The sequence below is a fragment of the Gymnodraco acuticeps genome, unplaced genomic scaffold (assembly GCF_902827175.1).
Source record: "Gymnodraco acuticeps unplaced genomic scaffold, fGymAcu1.1, whole genome shotgun sequence".
Taxonomy (NCBI): Eukaryota; Metazoa; Chordata; class Actinopteri; order Perciformes; family Bathydraconidae; genus Gymnodraco; species Gymnodraco acuticeps.
In genome coordinates, this window is record NW_022990126.1 from 474,086 (window position 1) to 493,771 (window position 19,686).

Genomic DNA, 19,686 nt, shown 5'->3' on the forward strand with positions numbered 1-19,686 from the left:
CAGATAGATCGCGTATAGAGAGATAGATAGCGTATAGATAGCGGTAGAACCAAGTGAGAAGGCTAACGTTAACGTGATGGCACTATTTTACACTCGATATCTCCAAGACCTACCGAAGGTTAACATCAGTGATGTACATCGGCTGGTACAAGCGGCAGGCTCAGCCCCGAGGAGCAAAAGAAAAAAGGGGTTCAAGATGTAGCTACATATCCAGCTACATCGACAATTATGAAGGTAAGTGACAAACAAAGCTGTAGTTACTGGCTAACTTTGACAAATTGACAGTCTTGATACAGTGTAAAGCGTTTTAATGATGTACTATTACGTTTTTTTGGATAACATGAATGATAACCAATTCTCCACAGTTTCAAACAAAGATCTACCTTCAGGGAGAATGAGCATCAGGGCTAGCTTTTACAGGTCCATGAGAAAGCATGAAAAGCCTCACGATCTCGGGAGGAAAATAAAAAGTGTTAATCGGTTCAAAGCCTCAATCAGGTTCATGTTCTGGGGTTTTGATGTGGCTAGAGTAGGTAACCTGTGATTTAGGATTCAAATAAGCCCAGCTAGCTGACGTTTTGCAACAGATTACATAGTGACAATACATTTGCTCACATCAACTGATTTATTTTCGTTTTGTAACCCTCGTGTAAAATGATAAATGCATTAGCTAAACCCAAACTTAGCTTTCATCAAAGATTCTTAATAATCATGGAAACCCCAGAAACTGGTTGTGACGGCTGCTGTTCTTTACTGAATGGTAGTGATGGCAGTTTGACACTGAAGCTTCGAACAGAGCTTCAACCCTGGACTTCCTATTCCATAGAAGCAGTGCTTCGAAGCTTGCTTCAAATCACGTGAAATATGACGTCAGAAACAGCAACTGCTTCAAATCACGTGACATGTGACGTCCGAAGCAGCAACTGCTTCATTTCCTGAATGAATCAACTCACTGGTTCGCCGTCCAATCAGGCGATTCAATGCACTGCCTCGTCTCGATTCTGACAGGTGACAGGTTGAAACAGTTTCAAATTTGAGCGCTTCAACACTTTATGAACAATGCGCAATGTGTGGGTTGTCGTAGTTTGCGTTGTTGCTGTTGAGTTGTTGTTGGTATTGCATTTGAATTGTAGTATCATTATAGAGCAGGGGTGTCAAACTCAAGGCCCGGGGGCCAAATCCGGTCCGCCACTTCATTTTCTGTGGCCCCACAAGAGCTCTGAAAGAATATAATATGTTTATTATACGGTTACATGGCGATTTACAGAAGCACGTTGCCCATAAACTACATGTCCCACAATGCATCTCAAATTTAACTTTTTTCTCAGAATTTGACTTTTTTTCTTCAAAATGCCTTTTTTCATAGAATTCCCCCTTTTTTTGTCACTTTTTTTTTTAATAAAATTCTCATTACAGTATGCCTGGTATTTTGCCATGGAGGCCAGCTTTGACTTCAGCATTGTAAGTATTAAGGAAAGAAGTCACATTAAAATTCTATAACAAACTTAATGAAAATTGATGCTCTTTCTTTAGCATGACATGTCTCTCCTGAGAAGGTGGTGGTGTGTTATCCTGGTGGAAAACTTTGGACTGGAAGGGTATGCTGCAGTGCTACAAAAACATTTGAATTTGTAATTGTATTATCAAGAAGATTTGGGGGTGAACACCTGGCTCTAAAATTCAACCTTCTGGTGAAGAAAATGTGTCTTAATTGCAGGTATGGAAAGAGGTTTGCTCACTATAGTGAGGAAGGCAGGGCGACCCTTAGCGACAATGTCCCACCTACATTCAGGATCAGTTGTAAAAAGGACGCATGCAAGCAGCACCATGGTCAGTGTATCGCTCAACGTATCTATGACCCTGTGTGCCTGTTTCAGAATGGGTTACTACTCCTAAAACACATACTACATAGAACTTATGGTACATGCAACATTTGTTTTGTGTGGTACTGTGTCATTCTGAATCGAGCCTGAATCATTTTTGGAGGAGTTAAACCGTGCATGTAAAGCACTGTCAAAATAATGGTTGACTGTCTACAGATGCCCCTGGACACTGATGAGGACCACTCCTATAACAAGAGGCCTTACAGCTTCCTTCCTAAAGAGTCGGTTAGTGAATGGACACATTAAAGTGTACAACCCCTGATGCATGTGATTTTATAATATTACATATGACTTCTTTATACCATCTTGTCTTATCAGTAAGATGGAACTTTGTTCTCATGACCTCGCCAAGAACATGAGTGAGGAAGCGCACCAAAGGCTGAAGGACTTGTGAAAGATTCCGAGGAGTTTATTATTTATTCAATATTTTTTTAAGTTGACCAGCTCTGATTTTCCATTTGATGTTCTGTTCAATAAATGTTCATTGAGGAAAACGGTATCAGTGTCATATTTTATATACATCACAGTGAATGCTGAACTTGCCTGACCATATACTGCAGTTGAAAGTACACGATGAAACACTGGCTCAATCAATACAATTCCCACATGCTCTACCCCGGAACCTGCGGTCTTCAGACTCTGGCCCCCCGCACCAACCTGCGATCCTTCGGGGACAGAGCCTTCAGTATGGCAGCCCCCACTCTCTGGAACGCTCTCCCTGCGGAGATCTGCAACATCCCCACGCTTGATGCCTTCAAAAGGGCCCTCAAGTCCCATCTGTCTGCCAAGGCCTTTGGCCCCAAATCTATTTGTTGTTTTGTCTGACTGCCTTTTGTTATGTTTGTTTCTACTCCTGTTCTTCTTTTTAAAGGGACCTTGGGTCTCATGAAAGGCGCTATATATATCCTATTATTAATACATCATTGGTAAGCATTTTTACAATATTCTGGCTTTCACTGTTCAAATGAGATGTCAACCATCAAAATGGGATAAGGGGTTCCAAGGGGTTCTCAAACGGATAGGTTATTAATTGATTTGCCTAATAGTTGCTTAAAACGGATAGGTTATTAATTTAGTTGCTTAAAATGCCTAATAGTTGCTTAAAACGGATAGGTTATTAATTTATTTGCCTAATAGTTGCTTAAAACGCCTAATAGTTGCTTAAAACGGATAGGTTATTAATTTATTTGCCTAATAGTGGCTTAAAACGCCTAATAGTTGCTTAAAACGGATAGGTTATTAATTTAGTTGCTTAAAATGCTACAATAACATGCCATGTACGGTCTCCACCGTAGGCGGCGTAGTTGTCGTCAATTCGCTTTTCATCTGCCATGCCTCTCAGCCACCGTAGTGTCAGGTGGGCGTGTCGTGTACCATCGTGTACCGCCGTGTACTGGCCGCGGCCGCAGCTAGACCATATTGCTTTTGGGGGCCTGGTTAAAGTTGCGCATGCTCTATGAGCGCACATACGGGTACTTCTCAGGCATGCTGGGTAATCTGTGACGTTTCACTCTCAAAAGTTGGGCCATTTTGTCATCCATGCGCCAATGAGCAACTCTCATAGGAATGAATGAGGCCCCGCCTTCCACGCTGTATCCAGTTCTTATTATACATCCATGGTCACCTGTAGTGACAGTTACAGCGGATGGGCGGAGGGCGGAGCTGAAGTAAAGATGGCGAGTCTTCAACAACTGTGCTGCCGTTACAGCTGGATGTGGTGAGTGTGAGTGTGAGTGTGTTTCTGTCTGTCTGAAAGACCTTCTGGTATGAATACTTCAACTTATCGGAAGCAGGAAGCACGTGTTTAATGGCTTCATGTCAGCATGCAACGGCTTAATAACTTCGTGTTGCACATTTTCATCTCCATGCCATCACAGATCCAGCAGTGATGTGTCGCTTCCGGTCGTCTGCTTGTTTTGTGTTTGGGCGGCTGTTTGTTGTCATGGTATCCTCCTCAGGGCTGCAGGTGATTATGTGACTGTGGGCTGTATACAGTGCTGTAGGTCCGTGTGCGTGTTGTTAGTTTGATCAGTGGCGAGCCGTAAGGGCCGAAGATATTCTAAAAAACATTTTTTTTTTAAATATATTTTTCAAAAATATTTCTTTAGTTATATTTTTCATTAGTTTTACCAAAATAACTTGATTTTATTGTATTTAATATAACATTTCCAAATAAATAACTCCTTCGAATCTGCCTGTTCAGTTTCTGTTTCTATAAAAAGTCACGGCTCGCCACTGAGTTTGATGACGGACCAATGTTAATATTTCAAGTAAACGCCAATAGAATTAAATAGCTCTAATGTAGAATTGGACGTGCGGTTCCCTGCACACACATAAATACATGTTTCAATTTGTTCTTCAAAAGTTATATTTAAAATGACTACAGTGAGTGATTAACCTTGCTTACAGGTTTTGTCTTTGTAGAGTTTTGCTATCTCCCTACCATAAACACAGAACAAACTATGCATTTTTAATAAACAGATTCTGTATTTGTATGTGTGAGGGCGTAATGCCATGGTCCATGAAATCATAGTGTGAGTGGAGGAGGAAGCTAGCTCTAAGAGATATCTAACTGTAACCATTTGGTCAACCATGAGACTCGGGATTTAGCTAATTTCAGACATGTTATAACAGTAAAAAATAATACAATTAATATTTACAATTTGGGGCTAAAGACTCGACTTTAACTGGTGTGTTACATGTGTTACTCTCCTGGTTCCAACAGTGCTCTGCTGTACAGAGAAGACAGACTGTAAGAACTGTAACCTCATAAAACCGCTTCAGACCATCGTCCTCGTCCTTAAGGTCCTCTACCTAGAATGCCTGTGCCTGGGATGTCTTTTGATATTGTATCATAAATATTAATAAACATGCTTATTGAGAATGATGCCGATTGATACTTAAAATATAGTATTTTCTTTTAAAATAGAAATTTCATATAAATTATGAAAGCAATCTTCTAATTGTATCAGCCTAAACCCCTGATCAAGGACAGTATGTTTAATGTTCATGAACATTTAGCACAATTCAGTAAACATTTTCAGAGTTAGCACTTGCAGGTTTTTCGAAAATGCTATTTTCCTTGTCAAAACAGTTGAGTAATTCTTAACAAACCACCCAATAGTTCACACAAAACAATATTTAATATTAATACTTCTGTGGAGCAGTTTTCTTCGCCCATAGAATGTTGCAGCATTAAAAACATGATCCAGGAATAGGTGAGCTGGTGAATAGGGTTAATGTACTCAAATCAAGCATGTGGTTAACACTGCCTCTACACAATTCAGCATCAGTTATCAGATCATTTCTTATCATTAGAACAAATATAGACACTATACTTCTAGCTTTTTGCATGATTATTGAAACCACTGACTCATGTAGACTCATGTTTTGAGCAGATGTGCTAAACCATAAGCCCATTGTCTGCTTCACACCAAGTTTGATATTACAAAACACACATTTATCAAGAACTACACACTGTTATCTTCAGACACATCATAACCAGAAGCCTGTGTGTTGTTTGTCAAACATTGAGATTAAAATACCAAACTAAACTATCTGCAGCCAGATAGCATATTGAAACACAGGTAGATAATCACTTGGAAAGCTTTGAATAGGATTACATTTTGGTTTTTGTTGTGCAGAACAATGGAGGCCAATTTTAGAGAGTTAGAGGGAGGGGTCATCACAATAGACTCTTTGTTAGTCCCTACAGGAACCATGTTAATTTCCCCTTCAGTTATAGTGAGGTGATTGTGTCTGATTCTTCAATAAGTATTGAGAATAAACATTTCTGTTTCCTTATTGTGTTTGTTTTCATAGTCTTTATTTACAGTGTGCCACCACAGACAATTCCAAAGCCTCTAGTCTAGATAGTCTTTTTGAATACCTAGAACATCAGTGTGCATTTGGAGTGTGGACAGAAATCAATATGAATGTGTTGTTGACGTAAAAATGCCACTTTTCAAACAATTATATAGTTTATGCTGTTGCAATAAATTAGAAATATTTTGTAAGTTTGAGTCGTTTTTGTTTTTGTTTATACAGTGTTGTGAAATCGGGCAAATGGCTTCAATAATTGTGTTTTAGCAATTTAAAAAAAAAAACTACAAAATAGAACAGAAGCGAATAATTGAACTTGTCTGAGAAACTTGTCTTTAATTGTCTTTGCATATGGCAATATATCCATTTGAATCGACTAATATCTTTTATCTAATAATCACCTAACGGACAATGTTCAGATTCAGTACACAAAGCATAGATTAAGAGATCCAAAAAAATGATATAACTACATATCATTTATGATATGTATTATCATTATTATAATTATATCATACTTTTTCATTCAAGACACATTGTTTGTTTATTGTATTTTACAATCTTTGACTATCCAGGGACTGCAGATGAAAAATAGCCTCTTGGCTAACTCTGGCACATTTACAGAAATGTTGATTAATGTGCACTGTCCCTGTTAAAATGAATGAATACAAAAATAACACGGCTACTGTGATGCCATGAGCTAACAGGTTTCTTGGCAACATTTTAACATGATTTAAAGGAAAATGTTCAAAAATTACATTGGATAAATCAAAGATTAATCATACATGATATACAGTATATATATATATATATACATTGGGGTCCTTTGTATTTGTATGTGTGTTATAAAGCCTTTTGTTGTTATTGTTCATTCAAATCAGTGACATGAAGATGACATCCAGCCTTCTATTTAATATTCAAATATAATATACCTAGTTTTTCCTTAGGATGCCAAAATAAAGTGATATTCGAACTGATCGAATATGAATGAATCAAACAGCCCCCCACTCTGCTCCCCTGGCCTGATTTGGGCTTACGGCTGGTGTGATTCACTCATTGCTCGATGATACTTTTCAGGGAGACATCAGGAATAAAACAGCCTTTGATCAGTTCACCCAGCTTCAGCTTCTATTCATTTTGAGCTTTACCCCCCAGGTGTTAACACTTTCCTGCATAGCTCTAACCAACATGTAGCATGGCCTGATGCTGAAGAGAGCTGACTCATCATATGGGTTGTGTGACGACTAGGCACATAGGTCTAAGTTATGTGCAAAGCATAGAGACATGGTACACATTATTGTTCCTGTACACTCCAAGACGAAACAATGCCTCATTTCCATCTGTAGACTATAAGGGTTTAACTGGGGAACAACATGGAGCCTGCAGCAGATCAGTCTGATATACTGAAGGAGGACTCGGGGTCTCGAGGGGACTGAGCATGCAGGGCCTCACGATTCTTAAAGATGGGTAAAGTTTGTGTTGTCAGGCTCCCTCAAACAATGCTGTTACTAAATGTATAGGGCTGCAACAAACGACTAACTTGATGATCCATTAATCTGTCGATTATTTCTACGATGAATCGATTAGTCGGATAAAAAACGTGCAAAAAAAAACGTTTTCCATTATTTTATTCAGAAAACTGCATTTCCAAATTGACAACATCAACACACAAAAACAACCCAAATGTAGGCTATAAAACATATGCAAAAGCTATATAACAGCTTGTTTTGAACAAAAAAGATGTCTCTTTAGGTTGCTCAAACAAAAACAATGTTCTTTCAAATTATCAACAATGATAACTAACCTAACTGTTTTTGTTTTTTAATGCTTTAATGGACCTGAGCCGTTATAAATAATAATACATTATAAAAATAGAATTGTGAATCACAAACCAAAAAGTGTTTACAGGCTTTGCTACAACCAGAGTTCCCGTTAGAATATTTTTTTGCCGGTCAAAATGTCCGTTAAAGTTTAAATCTTCCGGACAAAATGAGAGAAGTGCCGGTCAAAAGTCTCCTTTTTATTTATTGAGCTTTAAAACAAATTGATATGATTCGATATTAAACAAACTATTTATAGTAGATTAACTACATTATTCAAAAGTGTACAGTAATGTATAATAACACGGGAATAATAAACGAAGAGCTCTCCCTCTCCTGACAGCCCGTCAGTATCATGCAGCTCGCGGATCCAGTAATGAGTGACCCGACAGTAAAACTAAACATATCTATAACTAGTTTAGGTAGTTTGAGAGGTCATTAAAATAGCTACGTGTGATATTCTAACCTGAAGTGTGTGTTTTGTCCGCTCACCGCTGCATGTGATCATGCAGAGCTGCGTGTCGACTCGTCAGCAGCAGCTGATCTCTCTCTCCCGTCAGATTAGACTTCACTCGTGTTTATGTCCATATCGATCAGATCCAGCTAGTTCTAGCTAATGATATGACTACCTGCTTATTAAAAGACACCTAAACAATAAGTGTCGCTATGCAACCGGGTGAGGCCTGCAGAGTATAGCGCAGCATTATGCATTTTACATGCCCACCGGAACCCCGGGGCATTACCAACAGATCAACGCACAATCAACCCATACAGGACATCTCTTTCTCCACATTAAGTGTTAGACATTAGAATGGACTATTCTTCTCTGTCATATAAGTGGGGCAGCTGATGAGATATTGCGCTAAGGGGACATTATTTTGACCGGACATTTTGACCGGAGAGATTTAGGTTTGCCGGTCTTCAGCATATTTTACCGGTCATAGTCCGGTAATTACCGGCTAACGGCTAACGGCTACAACAAATAGGTAGATTGTGCAGTTACACTTTTTTACACACACATAAATATACAGCACAGTGTTTCAACCCGACCTATTTTCTGCAAATTTGCAAACACTTTGAAATAGCTGAATCAATAAATTGGCATAGTATAAATAAGTAAAAAATAAGTCAAGTTAGTCGTTAGTTTGTTTAGTATTTGGCCGTGTAATAAGCCGGGTAATGTGCAGCAAGCCAGTCATTATTGGAGAAAAAAAAAACACCGGCAGTATGATCAGAGACCGACGCGAAGCGGAGGGATCTTGATTGGGTATTTTGTTTTTTTACGTTTGAGATTTTCCCGCATCACTGTGGTGCTCCCGTGCCATGCAAGTTCGATTTTACACAGTTTGCAGGTAACACACTTTTACTGTTGTTTAAAGTGAAGTGCTCCCACGCTGTTGAAGATTTTAGTCGGACCGTGCTTCTCTCCGCCTCCGCCATTTTTCGAATGTTTTTTTTCTTCTGATGGACGTAGCCAGCTCCGCAAACAGAGAGTAACAACTTAGACCCAACAAATCAACGATTGAATTAGTTGGCAACTAATTTGGTCATCGATTTTAATCGATTAACTCGATTAGTTGTTGCACCCCTATATGGAATACAAATCATGCATTCCAAATACAAATCCAACAAATACGAAAAAAACACATGGTGCAGACAAATAAACACATGAAGTTCACCCAATGTGAAACCAAAAGTTCTTCAATGCATCCACAGCTCTTCATTTCAGTATCTTTGAGGGTATTATTATATATGATATGTAGTTATAAAATATTTTTGGATCTCTTAATCCTTAAGCATTAATTATGCTTTGTGACCTTCCCTTCACACAGGTACACCCATAGGGCCCCATTCTGACGGCCATTTTGGCTGCAGGTTAGCTGTTATGCCCCTTTCACACCAACGCGGTTCCAGGGCCGGTTCAGAGCTACAGCCTGAAAAGCACAGTTTTTTCCTGTTCAAACCGCAGCAAAAACCGAAAACCGGTGCTTTTTAAGCACCAACAAATTGTCGGTCTAGAAGCAAGAACCGCATACGTCAAGCTTACGTCGGGGGCAGGGGTGGGATCAACCTCCTGAACAACAACAAAAAGCCCGCGTTTTATGCAGTTTGTACACAACGATGGAACACCTAAAACTTAATAAGCAGCAGTGGTCCACTGAAGAGACCAGCTACTGGGAATCTGGTCTTCCGAAGAGGTACAGAGGAAGCTGGAGGGGATATTTACCTTCTTTCTCCTACGGAATCGTCGTTGATGATGATGATTGTAAAGAACTTTTGAATGTCGCATCTGATTCATGTAAAGTTCGTAGTAAAGTCGTCCCATTTCTTCCATTTCGTTTCGACAGAGCAAAACCAAAACGAGTAGCGCTTCAATACAATCGGCCATTGTTGTTGTTGTCGATGTGAGGGGTTTCCGTGCGGTTTGGATTTATGAAGCAGGCACGTAATCGGTTACGTCATGACTCAAACTATGACGCAATGACGCAGCACCACTCGGGCTCTGGGCGGTGTGAACAAAGCGGGGGCTGAAAGGAAAAAACCGGTTCCGAACCAGAAAAGCTCTAGCACGGAGCTAGAATGGGAACCGCGTTGGTGTGAAAGGGGCATTAGAGGCTGGTGACAGCAGAGGGTGAAGTGAATAGTGAAACAAAAAATGATAAAGATAACACAAGAATACATGGTACACATGAATTAGATTTTTGGGTGATTGGAATCTGTAGTTTAAAAATTACAGGAAAGTATAACAAAACTTTTGCATTTAATATGTCCTATTCCATTTCCGCTATGATTCACATGTGTTTAAGTGTTAATATTACAAAGATGGTTACATTTATTGATACCATTTTTGCTTTATTGTATGATATGTCTCTCTGTGAACATTAAGTACAAATTAAGTGACATTCTGATAACTATTTCCAGAGATACATGGGATAAGGCCAACACGAGCCCATTCAGAGGAGACTACATTTTCACTATTTTTGTTTATGGGAAGGTTCCAAACATTAACCAAACATTTTTGCAGTAAAATATTTTGATACAACTATCAGTTTCTTAAACTACACCTACTATTGTAATGACCTCGGATAGTGGTTTCTCAAAAACTAAAGCCTTTTTGGGGGGTTTGTTCCTTGCATTTTGGGTGCAGGTAAATGGTAAATAACGGTGGTGATTTGTTAAGCAAACAACAGCCACATGCTTTTGGTTTTGAATAACGTTTCTCATAGATACAAGTGTGGAGTTATTTGCAAGTATCGAATATCAAACTTAGTGTAAAGCAAACAACAAAAAACGTATTATAGAGATATCAGGAAGAGAACAGAAAACTGAACTCTGTTTCACACTGTCAGTCTCGGGGACTACTTTTGATGGCCACAGCCACAAAGGGTAACAAAAACACTGCACCCGGCCTCCCTTCCACTAGCAGAGATGGGGTCGTTACTAAAAAAAAAGTAACATATTACTTTAAAAAAAAGTAATATATTACACTACTTCGTTACTCTCTACATAAAGCAACTCGTTACTTTACTCGTTACTTTACTCGCAGGGCCGGCCCGCCCCTCCCTGCAGGCAGATCACGCAGACTGCTAAAGTTTCAAATGTTCTCTTTAGTTCAGTTTCCATTGTCGCATAAGACTGATCCAGATCCTGAATGTTTTCCTATCTGACCATGGCTGTACTCTGTCTCCTGCTATCTGTATTTTGCGCAGTCTATGTCTGCTCACGCTGTTGCGTCGGCGTGTTCTCTTGCGTGTTGGCCATGTGTTGCACTGGAACCAGACACCGCCAAGACTTCAGCTAAGCACGTACGAACTGCGCATGCGTGAGTGGCAATAACTTTCCTTACCAGCAGGCGGCGGTAGTGTGTATTCGTCATTCAAAACAGGCAACAACCGGAAAACAGAGAAGAAGAACAGACTGCGTGATATAAACAAACAACAAATAGCTGTGCGTTATCTTCACCTTAGCATGTGTTCTTTGCAGGTGTTTGTTGAGGTTTGATTATGACTGATTTTAGTAAGTAACGAAGTAACGCGTGTCGGGGCAATGTTAGTAACTGTAGTGTGATTACTGAATTTTAAAAGTAACGCGTTACACTACTCCGTTACCAACACAAGTAATATTATTACACCCAACTCTGTCCACTAGTAACTAGTTATTTCAGAACTTTATTTCAGTTGCAGTAAAACAACCTACAATTAACACCACACATTTTATTTAAATGGTCAAATTTGTATTTCTTTCTAACCTGACATAATGTAGTTTATTTTCACACATTTTAGAACAGCTATCACAAGTACTTGTTTGTATTAATAACTTTATTTGTATTTGAGTTACCTTGGTCGTTCGGGGAGGTTACTTCCTGGTGCAGCAAAGGCTTGGCTGAGGGCTGAGGACGGATAAATACTGGAAGCAGCCAATCGGAACAAACTACCTGCTTGTCAATGTCCTTTTGTATTCTGTTAACCTTAATTACCCATTGTTTTCCCGTGTAGTTCGGAACTGTATCGAACCGCAGTTTATGTTTCTTGTTTTGTCATCGTGGCAGGTCGGTTTGTTGAGTTAACCTGTTAAGTTGCTGATATATTTATCAGGTATTTTCTGTTGTACTCTTTTATAGGCCTAGTTATAAGAGATTCCTGTTTTTTTTAGGTTACGTTTGTTTGTTTTTTACTGTTATAACATGTCAGAAACGTGCAAAATCCTGAGGCTCATGGTTAACCAAATGGTTACAAACAGTTAGAAATATCTAAGCTGCTATCTTCCTCCTTCACTCGCACTATGAAGCTTGTGTGATTTCATGGACCTTTGGCATAACGTCCTAACACATAATGACAGAATTGTTTATTAAAAATGCACATACATTCTTTTCTGTATGGTATGGAGATAGAAAATTCTCCAAAGACAAAAAGTGTAATGTTACATATAAGCTTTGTAAGGGAAACTTCTGCAGCAATGGAGAGTCAGGACTCAGAGAGACACGAGGAGAGTTGGAGCTTTGATGTCAAACACTGGTGTTTTATTACAAGTATCGGCCGGAGAATTCATATCACAAGTCACAGCAGCAAGAGGTTCTGACTGCACGGGTGGGTTGCCACATCAATTCTGTCCAGCCTCTCTCTCGATAGACCTTTTAACTAGTTTACAGAGAATTAATCAACATATTGGGGAGATAACGTAAACATCTGGGAACACTAGAGATATCCCGAACATCTGGAGACACTGAATCACTTGACTGACCCAGGCTAGAAAGCCAGCGTTCCCACTATCATAAACTATTTGTGACCGATAGTTGCCCGGTCATAAAACTGATATCAACATTATAGCTGAGGCCTCCCATTCCTTAAGACAGATAACAGAGTCAGGGTAGGTCATAAACGTCAACAGGCAGAAAAGTTAAATATCTTAGGAGTAAGGAAGAATTATTCTCTGACAAGCTTAATTACTCATGAGGAGAAAGACTCAGTTGCTTTCATCTGGCTGCCCTTTGTTAGAGCTGTGTGCTTAATCCAGTCTGGAGCTAATTCAGCCACTGTACTACAGATTCCTGTTCTCTTGACTTCCTCTCTGTTCCTATAGCTTCTAGTCCTTTCATTTCTGTGATCAGACGTAACTATAGATAAATAACTGTCATATTAGCCTTTACACATGCATAAGAAAAGTGGAGAATGAAGGGTTTGGTTCCTAACTGAACGACAGTAGGCAGCGTCCAGGAGAAGAGCTCACAGCTGTGTGTGTGTGTGTGTGTTTTAAGCATGTTGTCTTTCAATATTCTGTTATTTATTAATTGAGGAGATATGTTGGCTGTGGGGTCGTTATAGATATGTGTGTCACAAGGAGCATAAAGAGGAAGATGTTGGCAGATGTGCTAACATCTTCCCTCCTGAGTCACAGTGCTCCTTATGGACATCAACATGACACTGGACACAAATCGGCTGTTCCTTCAAGGTTCATGCATTAAACTACAAAATAAAGCAACAAATCAAAACTTTTTTTAAGGTTTTAGGTGGATTTATTACCTCAGTTGACAGGACCTTCCTACAGTTCCTCTGTCCAATGGAAGCTAATGGGTGCAGCCAGAGGTGGGGGGTGCTTCTCCCAGAGTATGAACAGAGCAGGAGAGGCTCCAGTCCTTCTTCACCACACACACGTGTTACTGTGGCTGCAGACAGACAGTATGTCAGGAGGACGCCCCTGTTCTCTGCACATCAACATGCGTCCATCCTAAAGAAGCACACAGACAAGGTGGAGTACACACTTCATCTATCCCTTTAATGAAGCTGCATCTAACTAAATACCTATGCTTATTATGAGGACTATAAATGTCATGTGATCTCCTGTATATATCTAAAAGTCATACCTACAATTTCCCTAACAATGGTCAGGTCAAATGAAGAGTTTTAAATACACAGACTTGTTGTATATACACTGTACTGTGAGCTTTATACAAATGGCTGAGAGTTTTCTTATGATTTTACTCCCAGTGTCCCATACACGTTGTAATATCGTCTGTTAATATTAGACACTTAACCCTCTCTAATGAATGATGACATTGAGGATTCACTGTGAGGCAAAGCCAGTTCAAAAATGTGAAGAGTGTGAATACAGCTGTTGCAGAACTTCTCTAACGGAGTGACTGCTTTAAAGCCTTCCCTGTAACAGATGACGGCTGTCTGTGCCTTTTAGGAGAACCCGTTGGCTGTCAGCAGACCTGAAGAACAGCTCACTGACAGGACCTCCTGCAGCAGAGTGAAGGAGGAGCTCAGCCCAGACAGCTTCAGCCTCTCTTACAGGGACATGTCCCCTCCTTCACCCTGGAGGAGAGACCTTGCCTCACCCATGGTTGTTTCAGATCTCAGGGACCGGCTGTCCACTCTCCCTGGCAGCAGATCCGCTCAGCAGAGCCTCTCCAACTCCAACATGAAAGTCCAGAGACTGAACAAACCAGTGCGCCTGCAGCTGACCTCTGCCGTCCTGCATCCGACATACAGCCCTCGCTCAGGGGACTCCAGGAGGAGTCGTCGGGGGGGGGGCAAACTGTGCCCTTCTGGAGGACATCCTGTGACTCCCTTTCAGGCCGAGTACTGGGCCTGTGCCATCCCCCCAGCTCTGCCTCTATCTCCGGACAGACAGACCGCGAGCTGGGATCCTAACAGGGAGTACCAAGCGCTGTTGGACTACAGCTACCCTCTGAGAGCGGGACAGCCGCTCTGTGCGGGGGCCAGCCCTGAGCACCAGGAACACACTCTCAACCCGCAGGACTCAGGGATAGAGCAGGACCTCCTATGTAGCTCTGCCAGTCTGTCTCTCAGTGGGGGGCACAGGTCTCCTAGCCTATGGGGGCTCAAAGCCTCTGGTACCTCGCTCTCCCTTGCAGACTTGTACTGCAGTCCTCATCAGCAATGTGCACTGTCCAGGTGTGCATTTGAGGAGCTGGACGAGGTCTTCTGCCCTCTTCCAGAGCAGCTGGAGGGGCTGCAGCTGCTGCCCAGACAGGTGGGCACACTCTGAGACCACTGACCTGCATCTGGTTCAAACAGCTGCTTCCTCATATTCAAGATTCTAGATTCAAAGGCTTTATTATCATACGCACAGTAGCTACAGTGTAGTTATGGCAATGCAAATCTGAAGTCCAGGCTCCACTAACAATGGAACATTATATATACAGATGAGTAAATCATTATTTGATCCTTTGCAGATTTTGTAAGTTTGCCCACTTACAAATAAATGAATGGTCTATAATTGTAATGGTAGGTTTATTTGACTAATGAGAGAAAGAATATGAAAAAGAAAATCGATAAATTGACATTGACAAGATTTACATTTAACCATGGGAAATACATATTTGACCCCCTTGTAAACATGTGTTAGTACTTGGTGGAGAAACCCTTGTTGGACGCACAGAGGTCAGACGCTTCTTGTAGTTGGTCTCCAGGTTTGTGCACATCTCAGGAAGGACGTTGCTGCAGGATTTGATCCATTATAGTGTAGTGTGTCACCAATAGTTTTCTTGGTGACAATAGTTTTCTTGGTATAAGTTCCTCCCGTGTAGTTCTTGGCTGATACCTCACCTTTCTCATGATCATAAATACCCCACGGGGGGGGGGGGGGTGATCCTGTGTGGAGCCCCAGACCGAGGGCGATTGATTGTTGATTGATGCTCATTTTGTGTTTCTTCTATTTCCGAATAATCACACCTACAGCTGTCTCCTTCTCACCAAGCTGCTTTCCGATGGTCTTGTAGCCGATCCCAGCCTTGTGCAGGTCTACAGTCTGGTCCCTGAGGTCCTGAGACAGCTCTTTAGTCTGGCCCATGGTGGAGAGGTTGGAATCTGATTGATTCTGTGGATAGGTGTCTTTTATACAGGTAACAAGTTGATATTAGGAGTACTTTTTTAAAGGAAGAGGAGTTATGCTACCGGTCTGTGGGAGCCAGAATTCTTGTTTGTTGCAAGGGGATCAAATATTTATTTCCCACAGTTAAATGCAAATCAATTTGTATCTTTTATATAATGTCAATTTGTGGATTTTCTTTTTGATATGCTTACTCTCATTGTTAAAATAAACCTACCATTAAAATGATAGATCGTTCATTTCTTTGTAAATGGGCAAACTTAAAAAAAAATGCAAGGGATCAAATACTTATTTCCTCCACTGTATATAAGACATAAACAATTGAACAAAAGAAATAGTGCGAAAAGAAGAAACAGAATAGATATACAATTGTGACCAATGTGCAAGTTATGCAGAACTAATGAACTATATTCATGTAATGGAATAAGTTGAGCTAAAACCAACATTGTAAATAAATATAGTAAGAGTATAAATATGTAACAACAGTCCTATATTGCAACAGCAAATAATACTGTGATCATGGATGACTGGAGGGTACATCTTTGTTAAGGCCTCTGAACATGGCCGAAGTCAAATGTTCCTTTCATATCCTTACTCAGAGACTGCAGGATGTTTTTAAATGGTGTTTCTGGCCAACTAATATGCAGGCTATATATCCAGTAGAATAAAGATAACATTGGCCAACATTGAGTTTGAAATACACCTAGGGAAAAACAATTGAACCGCATGAAACTCTCATCACATACAGAGCTAATACGGCTATTATCTTTTGATCAGATACCAACTTTTGACTATTTTACAGATTCATTGTTGATACATCTGATCTAATCAGTTACAGCTCTTTCAAATGAAGTGGTGTTTTCCAGCTTTAATCTGCAGTTATCAGCTAAAGATGAAATGTTTTGCTGGTGTGTGAAGGTGAGAGAGGTCACAGCCAGCTGGGAGTCTGTGCAGTGGGGGGGCTCCAACCTCTCCCCCGTCCCCCTGCCTGAGACACAGGAAGTGCTGCAGGACACACCAGAAGAAGAAGAGGAGAAGAGAGCCTCAGGTAGTCTGCTGTCTATCTGTCCGCCTGTCTGTCTGTCTCGGTAGTTCAGATCAAAATAAAGTTTTAGTTGAAAATAGCCGTTAAGCGAGTCATTAAGCCCCCCCCCCCCGCCCACACACACACAACATCTATGACCACTAGTATGATCCCATGCAAGATTGAATCCAGTTTGTCTCTAAGATGTTTGTCTCTATCCCAAAATCCTGTCCATCAGCAGCTGACCACAGGGACTCTGCAACAGTGAGGAGTCCTTCTGGAGCCTGGGTAGAGCCTGCAGGGGGGGGGTGGGGGAGCCTGTCCACCCAGTATCAGGGTGCTGCCTGGCAGCCAGGAGAAGCAGGAGCAGCACAGTGACTCCCTGATGCAGCACATCCAGGTAGAGACACTGGCTGTGTAAGAGTGCCACTGCAGTATTCCTGAAAACATTGCCTTGGTGTTTGGATTCAGTGTTTTGAGTGGCTTCGAAATCGAATTGTGTTTATCCATTTTTTATGTTTCAGGTCTTCTGCTCGCAGCTGGAGCAGCTCATTCAGCAGCTGCATGCAGTGTCAGAGCAGATGGAGCTGCAGACTGTGCCCACTGTGGATATTGCCGGGGTCAAGTCCTCTCTTGCTGAGTACCAGGTGAGCCTGCTCCACAATGCGCACTTCTGTGGCTGTCTGCATAGGTGGGCACATATCTGTGGGGAAGAACAGATCTTCTCTTTGACTCGGCTCTTTGCACTTCAATAGATAATGGTTGTGTGTGTGTTTCAGAGAGCAGTGAGGGTCCAGCAGCCTCTGACCTCTGTGACCTCCAGCGTGCTGTTCAGCGGTCAGCTCCTCCTCCGCTGCATTGACCACATGTCTCCATGTACGTCTGTCAGCTACCATGCAACACTCTGAACTCACATTTCCTCTCAGCATTTCATCACTCACTAAGTCTCTCTGTTTCCAGTTTTAAGAGACACCCTGCAGCTGATAAAGAGTCACTGTGGAGCTCTTGAGAGCCGCACACAGCACCTCCTCTGCTCCATCCAGTCTGCCATGGAAAGCCTTAGCCATCAGAACCAGCACAACCATCAGAACACCCAGACCAGAGTAGAGGAGGCTGCCTCCTCTCTGTCATAGGATTTGTTACACTTATTTGTGTACTATCTAACTTTGTTCCAACAATTCACATACTGTATAATGCACAGCTCTCATTTGAACATGTTGGCATCTTGTGTATCAGCTTGGTATGTGAAAAATAATGTCTCAACCCAACTGATCACATTGAATATTACATAAAAACAATATTCTATTATGTTTTTTCTTAATCATATAGATGTTCACCATGGTATTGATTTGTCGCTTGTAATGTAAATGTAATTGACCTTTTTCAACTGTTTTTTAATGAGATTTAATCATCATTCAAAGACAAAACAACATCATGGAATCTATCCAGTGTATAAATTCAATGTTTACTAATTCAAAGTAACACTTTCTAACACCTAATTACTGCTGAGTCAGCCCTGATTTTTAGTTTTGGAGAAGCAAAGCTGTGTGTATGATCAATTGACTTCGTAATGTTTTATTATCAGCTAGTCCAACATTTCCCACAGCCGTATGGTCTGTTGTCACTCTTTTCAGTCCCGTGTGTTCTAATGTTAAATAATCACGTTTAAACCTAAGCTCTGTTCTATCCAGGAACACAGCCTCCACCACAATATATATATATATAATATGAATTATCATATTATAATAGACATGAATGGGATTTAGTTTTTGGTGCCCACAGTATCGACAAATGATCTACCAGAAGGACAGAAGAAGAGGGCAACTTATGTAAGTGCATGTTGTGAATAAGAGAGTAACAGTCAAAGCCGAAAGATGACATTTAAAAGACTAGGTCATAATAATTCCCTTGTTATTTTTGGGTGGCAAGAACAACAGCTACCATTTGCCCTTCCGAGGTCGGACACACCCATTCCTGTGGCAACGCATCCCTTAAATACCTGTGCCCTAGGTAAAAGGACAGCGATACCCTATGGCACACATTGAATTACATACACTTGTGCAGAATTGAACTCAAACAGAACACTTGCTTGAAATGGCTCAGTTACAGTTATAAAGGATAACAACATTTGTGTTTTGTTGTCACTACTCAAAACCTTCTCAAATAATTTGAATAAAAGTGTTACATTCGTAACTTGTTTCTGTGGTCTACGTGTAATAAGTCACGGAATGTTTTTAAATTATTCTTAATTTCACAATATTGATTAAAACTAGCAGTCAAATGTGACATATCTGTCTGTCCCAACGTGCAGGACTCAATTCCTTCATTTCAGAACCAAGCACCACCTTTTAATATATGTAAATATATTATCATAAATACTGCTCATTTCCTCTCCTAGCTGGGCCAAAAGACTCAATTGCTGGAGAGTCAGTGGAGGGGCCTCTGCACCCCAACCGGAGGTTTAAAAACACAGAGGTACATTATTTTGTATTTGTCCTTCAAAAAGAAACAATTGTTGGAGTTTCCATACTGCTGCTGGATGTTATTGTCTTTTCTCCACAAAACCTTTAAATTGTAAAATACATGATTACTGAGGAAGACCCTCTACGTCTCACACAGTTACATGTGTGTCAAATATTTACTTCAGGCTACAGGGCTAAAAAATGTAAATTCATAATAAAACAGACATTAAATGAGTTGCACTAATGACAGCTATTATAATAATACTGACACTAATATTTTAAGTTAATTTATTAGAAAAACTATTACATTGATCATATTTATT

General features: G+C 40.6%; 1 protein-coding gene across 1 annotated transcript; it reads left to right on the plus strand.

Moving 5' to 3' along the window:
• Positions 1-3,370: 3,370 nt before the first annotated feature.
• Positions 3,371-19,098, plus strand: cep68 (centrosomal protein 68). Its single transcript, XM_034216738.1, is given in 10 exon segments — positions 3,371-3,600; positions 3,761-3,849; positions 13,523-13,768; positions 14,210-15,019; positions 16,796-16,925; positions 17,143-17,201; positions 17,203-17,301; positions 17,426-17,548; positions 17,681-17,777; positions 17,862-19,098. Coding segments are annotated over 9 exon segments (1,815 nt in total). The 5' UTR covers positions 3,371-3,600; positions 3,761-3,771; the 3' UTR covers positions 18,035-19,098.
• Positions 19,099-19,686: the final 588 nt, after the last annotated feature.